An 11,796-nucleotide genomic window follows, 5' to 3' on the forward strand; every position below is an offset into this window, starting at 1 on the left:
CTTAAGAGGGGATTTCAAATTCTAAGAGCAGATTCACATTTTTTTCCATAGTATATACAGTTAAAGCACTGAGAATTGCCTGAGGTTTTTACAAGAATATCGGACACTCACAGCCTCTTCTGCCAACTTTAGCTCTGACAAACAGTCGACTGCTACTTTCTGATGCTTCACTTGCAAGGCCAGCAGAGCTAACTCCAGGAGGAAGGCGACTCTGCAAATCCCAGATAAAACATAATTTATACAATTCACAACTCTTCAGTGGCATAATCCCACTCACGCACTGGCCCTTGGATATCCATATGTGGGTTAATGGTGTTGGGAGTTTTAGGAAGACGACAGGAAGCAACAAGGGTATGCTGTTAAGGTGGTGTGATCAGAACAGTGTGGGTCACAGACCTGTCAGCTGGTTGGATGGGGACTGGGCTATGGTTCACTGACACAGTGGATGCTTTGGGAAATTCCACCAAGAGATGGAAAATCTCCTCAAGCTTGGCAGAATCCTCCTTTTTCATCAGCATATCCTCATTCATTTCTTCCATTCTGCTACAAACGACAAGACAAAACGTCTCTTTAATTATGCATCCAAGAGAATGCCTCATATTTTCATTTGCACTCTAATTAAGTCATACCAAATGGGACAAACTTTAGGCAAAAATAACCTATGACGCTGACAATGGCCGGGTCAGGCCGAGTCATGCTGTCAAGGTTTATAGCTCAGCTGAAAAGCCATAAAACGCTCTGACATGTTGGATATATTCCTGGAGCTTGAGCTTTTAAAAAAGTAGCTATGGTGTAATACTGTTTATGCACCTTGGTTATCCAAATAAAACTGCTCCATGTAGGATGCCACATGGTAAGCTGAGAACCAGTGATTGACCACTGACTCATGTGCTCAAGGCATTAAGATCATAAATACATAAATCCCTTTGGAAAAGACCGATGCAAAATGTTGTACTATAAAATAAATATATGGATATATACAATAAAATCAAAAGTCATAAAAAAGTGTGATGAGTCAACATGTCTGACAGAGCTGTATACATGCAAACAATTAATGAGGAAAGCAATTTCAAACAATCTTTGCTTCCACTGTTTCTGAAACAGCGAACTTAATTAAATCAGATCAAGATATTATTTTCTTGGACAACCACAGCAACAGTGGAATTTGTTTATCTTCGCTGCAGAGGGAGATGAAATTGGCTTTGATCATGACAGCATGAACATAATGAAATCTGAAAAAGAATGCTGCAGTCAGCGTAGGAAAAATATGAATATAAATCAAGAAAAGGCAAATAAACAATTTGCTCACTTTTTAAACTCCTGTATTTTGTAAATTACTGCTAAGGTGGTTTCCTGCTTGTCACTGATGACATCACCCTCTGTCAGATTGTGTTGTACCTAAGAGGAGGAGAGTAAAAAAAGTGGACAACAGACTTAATTAATTCAACAGTAGGGAAATTATACTCCACATGAGATTCAGTTACTAGTTCAGAGATTTGTGGGCATGTGATCTGCTAATCACACTCACAGATTCACTGCTGAGCAGCAAACAGTTGAGAAGTGACTGAGCGCTGACATGGACTCAGGATCCAAAACTACTTTGTGCAGAATAAAGCTTGTTCAGACAAGGAAGAAGTAGCTTTTGTCTGTTTTCTGAGGTGTAACTGGGTTTTGCTCAAGTTGCTTCTAGTTTGCCTTTTAAAGTTATGATAGAGCGCTGGTTAAGGGGTGTTTGAAGTTAGTTGTTTGTTAAATATAACTTAAATGTGATGCATTTAAAGCCATGTGAGATGAACACAATGTGACTGATTTGAAAGACTCGAAAGCCTTGCCTTGCCTAAACAATTGTGTGGTTAAAATTGTTAAATCATTAGATTTTACTTTAAAAATTGATTATTTGAAACGATCCACATACATGATCCATTTTTGGTCATTTAAAAGTCAAGCATTGAAATCTCAATGTTTGCATGTGTGTTTAAAGGTTTTTCACCTGACCAGTTTAACACTGCAGCAGTTCGAAAATAAAGAAACAAAAAAAAATCAGAAAAAAGTGTAGAAGAGTGTGAAGACCTCCTGACATTACAAGTGGGAAATTTTGCACATTAGAAACCAAAACCTTGCAACAGTGAGAGACCACTTGACATAGTACACATGAAATGTAATTTACCAGTAACGTAAAGAGTCTTGCATAAAGATGGGGGGTATGGGTCTTGATGAATTTGCCAGTAGTTTTGGCAAGCGCCGCAGCATCCTCCATTTTCCCTGAGTCAACAACACATTTAATCAGGAGCCTGAAACAGAGAAACATAACGCAAAACATTAAGTACAGCCCTAAAAGATTACAATAGAAACAAGAATACAAATAGAAAATATTTTCAGTTGTAGTTGTGTACATGTACTGTACCAAATCATATACACTGCATGGCTGCATCACTGACTGATTATACAGTACATGAATTAATTATATCCTTTGGAAAAAAGACAAAACTAACATCTGGCCTGGAGATGTCAGTCCAAATCCCGATATAACACTTTATATTGAAACATATTTTTACCCCTATAGATGAAAACAGCAAATTAATTGAAGCCATGAGGCTGTTGCCATAAATGAACTGTCGGTTAATTAGCTTTGCACGTCATCTCTATGAACACAGCATGAGGCCAGACAGAATCAGGATTTGACTTTTTAATTAAAGGGAAATATGAGAGCATTGCGGGGTCACTTGCATCATGAGTTCCGCCCTCCAGCTGTGGTCTTGGTCTGCAACCTCTTCCAGACTCTGCACCACCTGCCTGAGCGAGTGAACCAGGTGGAGGTACCGCCCTGGCTGCAGGAGAGGGCGAACTGTCTGGAAATATAGCACTGAGGCATTGAACGCCATGAAGTGGCATCTGTAAGACACGGAAACATATGCATAAGAGATAAACACTGAATGTGCTGAATTATTTATATGCCATATAATGTCTTAGGAAAACTAAACTCAAATCAGACCAAAAGTCTATTCTATATGAAAAAGTAATGTGAATAGCAAATGTGTATGCATTAACCGTGGTCTAACGAGCCACAGGGTTGCACCATGTATAACCCCTTCCATGTGAAATAAGTGAAATGTATTAATCGGGGCACTGTTTAAGAGAAAATTGTGAACACGCTGTTTGAGTGCTGCTAACTTATTCATCAGAGAATGTGTTGTGCATTAGTCTGGGATACATTAGATAAGTATTCCCTTTGGTGTTAATTTCGATTGCTCTCGTATTGACAGGAGTTCATTAGCACAGAGATTCAGCGCTGATTGCTTGCATGGGCTAAGCCAGTATCTTCAAACAGACTTTTTAGTGCAAGCAACATTGGAAATTGTCTTTTAATATTTCCTATTATTAGATCAATATTCATCGCCCCTTTTACCCCCACTTATAGATTTTTCAAACAAGGTATTTTGGTAACCTTTCAAACTCTATAAACTGCTATAAACTTTTAATGGTCATTACTTTTTTTTTAAGTGTAACTGACAACAATATCAGTGGATACTGATATTGTTTAGATGGTGTGCATTACATGGTGGTTAAAGCCTGTGACATAAAGCTATTCATACTTCTGAGAGGTTGCATACCTTGACTCATGCTTTGAAATTTCAATTGCTTTCAGGAAATATTCCACAGCCTCCTCCAAGTCTTCCTAGAATAGAAAGAATATTCAGACAAAAGTCAAAGGGGAAACATAGCTTTTAAGGCAGAATCACTTTGCAAATAAACTTCTCGAGCTTGTTAATGAAGCTCAGATATCTGATTCATTTTAGTGCCAATGAGAACAGTGTATCTCACCCACAATCGTGCGTGCACACACACAAAGAAACCCAACCCCACTGAGGAGATGAGTCCAATTTACTGTGCTCACCATATTGTTCCCAGCGGCTGACAGAGATTTCAGCTGGCCTTGGCAGAGGTAGGCACGACACAAAAAGTGATCAGCTGGTGGATTATCTTCAAAGTACATCTTTAGACTCGCAGTGCTTATCTCCAAAAACTGCAGCTAAAAACAAAACAGAGAGGGATGCACAACATGAATATTTCTCTGCACTTGCATCATGTCAGTAGCATTTCACAATGTTTGGTGCATCCTTAACACAATTTAGGGGTATGAGATATCTGCATAAAACATGTCATTACATGCAGGCTGTTGTCCTTGAATGTCAGTGATTGGTAACTATCAGACAAAAGCACACTATGCAGTTTTCATTCAAGGGACTCCAGTACTGCATAGTAAGATCATTCTGTAACAGAAATTGTAATTGTATATTGATTATTATTATATTTTCATTTTATGTGTGTTACTAAGAATGTCTGTATTCAGCAGTATAAGTATTCACTTAAGCCTGACTTCAAGACTCCAGAGCAAAGTACATTTTTACCAAGAAAACTGGCTCTAAGACATAAAGGCGAGAGAACAAACCACATTATGTAATCTTGCTGTGTTCCATTTTTCAAATACATTTTTTTCCGCCCAAGGAAATTTCAGTCAACATTAGTGAACCTTCATTTTTATTTCCTACTGGGAGCTCACTTAAGTTACTGTATGAAAACCGTGACATGATGACACATTTGACACAGTTAAGTGGCTGAGGAAAGAGTTCTGCAGAGTTTAGATTTTAATGTCAGTACATCGTCAACAGAGTTTGAGTTCATCAAACAACAGCCCCGGAAACCATTCAGTCAAACCCACTGAATCCTTTTTACGTGCCAGTGTTTTCAGTCATAATCCAGAAACATCCAAAGAAGGAGACGCTTACATACCATCTCATCACCAGGCAATTACTTCAATTAGTTTCACTGAGATGCAAATCTGTCTTTCTTTAAATATTTATTTCATTCTACATCAGATGCTGCTTGAATCATGTACTGTGTGACAGCTATAAACTCACACAATGAAAACATGTCTCACAGCATGAGCATGAGAAGGACAACGTTAATGCACAATATTAGCATCGGTTTCTGTGAATTTAAGCATCAGTGTCTAATGTTGACACCCAAGTCTAAATGAATCTCATAATAACACAATGCCATATGGATAATGTGGATTTGTTCCCTATTAAGTGGATTATAACACAATTAATTTAGTAGATATCTGGGCAGTGCCTGCAGTCCATAATCTGCCATATGGTTTGTACAGTTGTCCATTTTTGTATATTTTCTGAAATTGATTGGATAAATAACATAACATAACAACACAAAATCGTTTACATTACTAAACATGTTACAGAATCTTATGTAACAAACTAAAGGTGCATCTTGTTTGTAAACATTTGAAAGTGAAAAACAAGAATTATTAAATGGTCCAGAATGATTTACTGCTTGTGGCACTTTGTTGGCGAGCCAGACAAAGTCAGCCATGTAGAACATAAACTATTTTCAACATTCACAATTATTACGATATAGGAAATTCACCTGGATCAAATTATTGTGACAGTTTTATATTGTCTCATCCCATGTGACCTTTATCGTCCTGATTAAATGGGTGAATAACATATTTATACAATACTGTCAGCCACAACAGCAGATTCAGGGCCTGCTATCTTGGAGCTGCTTCTTGTGTCCTCAGTGGAATAAAACTCCAGGTTCATGAAGAATGTTACACTGAACCATTGAAGCCTTTAAGGTCTCACCTGTAGAGCTGCTTCCGCACATATGACGTGTAATTCAGGTGAGATGCGTGGAGTCCGTCCGCTGCCTCCAGCTGTTTTCACATCCTTCATTAAACGGTAGGCTGACTGCAGAGCTTCACAGTCTGTACAGGAAACATACAGTGTTTCTGACACAGTTTTACACAGCTTTAAGTACCCAACCATAATTGACGATATGACGAACCTTGTTGCGTCGTCGCCTTGGTGAGATAATGCTGAATATCTGTCTCCATGTTTGCTGGAAGAATAACACGATAACACGTGAGTATTAATGATACGGTAACTATTAGCTTAAAAAACTAATGAGGGTTTGCTAATGTTAGCGCTACTCTGTAAAACGGTGTTACATTCGCAAAGTCAATAAAAATGCGATACTGTCAGTGAACCAGGAAAACGAAACACATTTTTTCTTCAAATACGGCGTTTAAATATTCATTTTATAAACGGCTTAATTTGTTAAACGATATGCTAAACTTGTGTCAACATAAATGCTACACCTGGACCGTTCCTGGGTCAGTGTTGGTAACGCGCTGTGGTTTGTAGGTAGGGAGCGTTTCTATGGTTACCATGCAAACATGAGAGGTCCCTCTTGAACTACGGTAAGCAAACAGGACAAAATGGTTGAACGCAAATCTCATATAAAAATGACTTTGTAGCTGTATAGCTACAATTAAACACTGATTTATGTTTTTGAATAGGACTACATATTCCTCTATATTGTTTATTTCTTCCTGGTGATTATGCATGTTTTTTATTTATTTATTTGTAGGTATTTATGTATGATGAAACTGCACATTTCTGTCATTGGATTTATCTTATTATATTGCATAAACCTATATGTAGTCTTTCAAGTTATAGTTTTGAGTGGTTTCATTCTGATTGCCCAGAATCCAAACTATTGATTCCAGTCTCTAGAAAAATAATATTAAACTAAACCTATTTTATTTTAAACTAACGTTTTACTTTAAACAAAACTGTTGTATGCACATATTTCCATAGCAAATACAAAGACAACAAGTGTAAATAGAGAGAGAGTGAGAGAGAGAAAAAGAAGAGAAGAGAAGGCACCTCCATGCTTGAGGTCCCAGGTTCCTATACTTCAAAGTGCATCATTAAAAATCAGGTCACTCGGTGCGCAAATATGATTTACTTGATCTAATCAAATACATCTACTGATGTGATGTGACAGGGAACAGAGTTGCCAAGCAAAGCAAACTACTGAGGTTATCTATATGATGGACTTGTTTTTCCCTAGTTTGATATTAAGTTAACAAAATACCTGCCAGAATTACAAAGCAGGATAGATAGTGCTTCTAACCTCTGAGGCACAGTTCATCCAAACATGCGGAATCTGCTTTTTATAATCTACCGCACAGCTCAAGTAGTTTGTTTTATGTCAGTGATTCATCGCAAACGAGGCTGCCTGGCTGCTGGATTCACAGAATTCACAGCAGCAGCCAGGCAATGTGGCCAACACAGGTGGTGCTGTATGATAATGAATAGGCTCTTAAAATAAATGCTCACCCTGTCATCCAGTATGTTACAACAATACACCTGTCCTGCCATACAGCTTACATGAAACTGGAATATCAAGGCAATCCTTTATTCTTAGGGGAAACATTTCCTCTAAAAATGGAAGTAATAACATTTCTAAAATAGAATACATGTAAATGTATATTTATCATTAATACAATAGTGGAATCACAATTATCCAAAGAGAAGTTCAATCAAATTAAAACATGCTAAACTCTAAAAATCAGAAGGTAAATTGAATTACTATTAAAAGATGCTCAATATGAGCTGTGTATGTGAAGTATCTACCCACATTCAAGAGGTTTAACCATGACACATTCTTGTCACCATCTACCTATGTGCACTAAGGTTGAGAAAAAAAGATAAACAACGGTAGTAAAAAATTATATTAAATATTAATCCATTTTTTTTTTCCGAGATTATAGCCCAGTGTTTTATACAAAGGGGATCACTGTAAACAAAAAGATTCAAAAGGAGCTTGCTTTATAAGTCTAATCCTCAAACATTGCAGATTTACACACATTATATTACAGCAGCTACGGCTGTTGTCAAACACTGTGGTGAAGTGAACTCAGATACAATTATTCTAACATGTCAAATCTGGCAGATGTTTGAAAAACCAAATCACATCTATTCACTTAATTTAGACTTACCATTAATCAGTATTGTCATAGCAAAGTTTGTGTCATCTTCCCACCACATGGGATCCTTGCTCTTAGAATGCTGACAGCATACAGTATATCCCTATAGGATGTTGTATCGGCAGGGTCAAATTAATTATTGATAAACTCCTGAAATGTTATCAATAATGCACATGTGAAGTCTATATTCTATGAAAATGACAGCAGCCAAATGATGATTACATCAGCTCAACATGGACAGAAATTGTGTTTTTCGTGACACACGTATGACTTTAATAATATTCAAATAACTATGTAAGTTTGCCTTTATTCAGAGTCAAAACACTTCAATATGTTGAGGCCGAATATCCGCTGTGGTGAAACCTACAGGGAGAAACCAAAAGAAGAAGAAGGATATGTAATGACAACTAATACGGTAATCGAGTAATAAAACATTTTACACTTAACTTATTATAACATACTGTATCATGCAAAAAAAAGAAAAGTAGTGTTGCAGCTAATCAACAGTACTAGTTAAAAGTCAGTCAATAGGATGTTGTTTGTGCACTGACAGTAAATAACATACAGTCTAATGAGCCTCAGGCTTAAGTATGAGCAGAGGTGTGGAAAATGTCCTTATGATGCCTTATTTCATTCATACAAAGCTCTAGATTAATTTTCCTTTAGAAAGGATGATTTCTATTAGAGAGGGGTAATTAGTGACGTGACTCATACTATGGCGCATTTGCGTTTATCTGTTATTTTTTTCGTAGCAGTTTTGACACAGAATATCCCCCTATCTAATTAATGCTGAATCACTATGAGCAATATATCATCTACAGGTTATTAGCTTGGACGTTTGAGTCCCTCAAGATTTTTTTGTAATCCGGTTTCGTAACACTGAGTGGGCCGATTGTCGCATCTCCTCTAAATTTATACCCGGCAGTCTATCTGTCCTGCGCTCCTCAAGTGTCCTACTTTAAAGCACAATGCAGACACACTCTCTGAGAAAGACTTGTTTTCCTGATGTGCTGTAGCTTATACAGCTACAGAATTGAGAATAATCAGGCCTGTCAGGCCCTGGACCCTCGAAAACACAGTTTCTTATCTACACGAGCATGTGTTTGAACGCCTAATTAAGGTATTGATTCACCGCTCGTGCTCTCATCGAAGATGACGGATGTCACTGATTTGTTTAAACATTACCGATGTGGGGATTGGATTTGAAGGCACCCGGGATGCATACTTAGCCATCACTGACATGATGCCCAATCCTTCACAGCATGTATTTGCTGATTTGGTTGCGCTATAGAGATATAAAGAGGCTTTTATCTCAAGTTGAAAGAAATGTGCTGCATATGCTTGACATGTAGGCTGTTTTTATGTTGATTTCAGCACATTCTCTGTAAGCGCTCTAAGCATTAAAAAAACAAGGCTTTAGACATGAATGCATGTACCCATGATCGCATATGTATGGGATATGGCAGCGTGTTACTGCTACTCCAGCAAAAATAAACCTGGATCACTTATAATGTGATATGTTTTACCTTTTAACATAATACTTAACGTGATACTTCATTGCCAAAAATAAAACCTGAACATTTTATTATAAGAATGTAATATGGTTCACATTTTACCACGATTTCTTCATCATTTCTTTTTAGTGTCTGCATATTATCACAATTTCATCCACCGTGCTCATTAACAGTAGAATCTCTTCATGTCTCAACCCAAATAGAACTTAATCAGATCCTCTAAATGACCCATATTCCTCAATTAATCCGTTACCTGCAGCTATCCTTTCACACTGCATTATGTTCTTATAATAAACTTTTCACGTTATAATGTATAAAGTATCACAATTTTACAGTAAACTTTTTACACCACAACATGATATTGAACTATTGTTGAGAGGCAGTGCAATAGGCGTCTGTGTTTTACACCTCGTAACCGGAGTTTTCTGCGCTGCTTATTGGTCATCGCATGCTTTATGACGTGATTACTTTGTATATACAGAAAAGTAAAGCATGTCCTCTTCGGCAAGGTCTTTCCTAGTGCACTTAAATCATCACTTGACAGTTTTAGTGTTTAATTCTACTGCCATTGCTCAACAGAGTGATTAAAAAGCACTAATGTCTGATGGAGATTAAAGAGCCATTGAGAAGTAATTGTGAAGTCAAGTGCATATATATATATATATATATATATATATATATATATATATATATATATATATATATATATATATATATAACCACAATGCGCACACACACACACACTTACAGCTACAGTTGGTCTATACAAGAAGGCAAAGTAATGAATTTGACTCTGTAGTAAACATTTGCCCCCAAACCTAAGAACAGCAGATCTGCTTTTCCCATTTTCTTTTTCCACATCCGTCATCTTGTCAAACACTTGACAAATTTTCTGATGTGTAATGATGATCAAAGCACCACTGGGCTTCAGTAAGCCCCTGGATTTGGAGCCGTGCTTCCATTTAGATGTGCTGTAAGATAAGCTGGGCTGACTGATCTTGAGAAGAGGTTCCATCACCTCCGTTCTTAAAGCCATCCTCTCTGCACAGAGACAGGCCGTCAGGTGTGATCAGCCACACTTTGCTTTCCCTGCTGATAGACATCAATAAACTACTTTAAAGACCTGCTGGTTGCACTTTTACCTCCCATCTTGCACTGCCTGACAATCAGTACAGTCGGCTCTGAACATAGACTCTTTTGGACCCCAAACCTGGTCCTAGAGATGAGTTGGTCCTTGAGAATGTTGCTTTTCCTAGTGGTGGAGCAACATAATGGTCTAGACTGGGTTTTTATATGAATTGGAATCTTGAATTCCTGAAGTTGGATAATAGGACTAATGAGGTGTACTATCTCAAAATTGTGGGCAGAGCTAAAGGGCTACAGGTAAACAGATAGCCAGCTCTCATGTAGTCCATCCAGGAACAACCAAGATGAAGAAAGATTTGTATAAAATGCCTTGTCCCTTTCATAAATAATAATAGCAATAACAATAAATTTTATTTGTAAGCACCTTTCAAACACGCAAGGTCACTTTACATCTTAAATAATAAGATAAATGAAACAGACAAAAGTTAAGATCAAATAAAATGGACAAATTTAATAGGCTACAGTAGATGGAGTTTAAAAATGCTACTGCTAATACCAGAGTTTAAAATGCAAAATACTAAATGGCTTTGGTATTGGTGTATTTTTTGACTTATTTCCTTTTTGTTTTATTTTGAAAAACTCACCTGGCATGTCATTTCAGTTCCTGCCTTCATGCTCCACCCCTTGATTTCCCACACCTATTGCGATTTGTTTTTCCTGTCCCTGGGTTTCCTGCTTGTAAACCCCATATATTAGTAGGATTCTCTGGCCTCTGGTGCATATATCACCAGAGAAACAATTCCCAAGACTAATAAGTAGCCCAAAATATGGCATATTGTAGACTAATGCATCCTTAAGAATGATCTCTTCTGGATTTGTGTCTGTCAGGTTGCATCTGGGTGAAGGAAACAAATGCAGCTACTGTGTGCCATCACTGACAATCTTGACTGTCAAGACAATGTAAGTAGATGCTGAATATCACACTTTCCTTGAAACATTGATAGACTGTGCTGAAGTATACGATAAAGCAGTTTGTTTCATATGCTAAGATACATAGGTAGTGGTTAATAACATTCAGATAGGGACAGTGTTCTGTGAACACATTTTATGGTGAGCGAGCTGATAGATAAGGAATTTAAACTGCATTCAAAAGCAGGATTTGTGAAGAAGCCTGTATACTTTAGCTGCTGCTGCAGAGTTGCTGGAACTTGGAAATTGTTTCAAAGTGTCAGAGCACAACAAACATGTGACACAATTATGAAATGGACATCAAAGTATGGCCATCTTTGCGAGTGTGGTCACTGTAGGTAGGTAAACATTTGTTGGAACAAAGGACTCTCAACT

The 11,796-nt window shown here is 37.4% G+C and overlaps 1 protein-coding gene across 1 annotated transcript in view; it reads right to left on the reverse strand.

Annotated features, from left to right (window-relative positions):
• The window catches only part of cfap46 (cilia and flagella associated protein 46), a gene marked incomplete at both ends in the record, with an annotated part of 69,017 nt that extends 58,502 nt beyond the window's left edge, over nucleotides 1-10,515 (reverse strand). Inside the window, 11 exons of the mRNA XM_083897351.1 lie at nucleotides 112-211; nucleotides 397-543; nucleotides 1,310-1,398; nucleotides 2,168-2,287; nucleotides 2,724-2,892; nucleotides 3,612-3,676; nucleotides 3,896-4,030; nucleotides 5,661-5,782; nucleotides 5,863-5,916; nucleotides 10,285-10,407; nucleotides 10,509-10,515. Of these exons, the coding sequence (XP_083753477.1) occupies nucleotides 112-211; nucleotides 397-543; nucleotides 1,310-1,398; nucleotides 2,168-2,287; nucleotides 2,724-2,892; nucleotides 3,612-3,676; nucleotides 3,896-4,030; nucleotides 5,661-5,782; nucleotides 5,863-5,916; nucleotides 10,285-10,407; nucleotides 10,509-10,515 (1,131 nt within the window). The remainder of the gene's footprint in view (nucleotides 1-111; nucleotides 212-396; nucleotides 544-1,309; nucleotides 1,399-2,167; nucleotides 2,288-2,723; nucleotides 2,893-3,611; nucleotides 3,677-3,895; nucleotides 4,031-5,660; nucleotides 5,783-5,862; nucleotides 5,917-10,284; nucleotides 10,408-10,508) is intronic.
• Nucleotides 10,516-11,796: the final 1,281 nt, after the last annotated feature.

This window comes from Microchirus variegatus (assembly GCF_963457635.1).
Source record: "Microchirus variegatus genome assembly, chromosome: 11".
Classification (NCBI taxonomy): Eukaryota; Metazoa; Chordata; class Actinopteri; order Pleuronectiformes; family Soleidae; genus Microchirus; species Microchirus variegatus.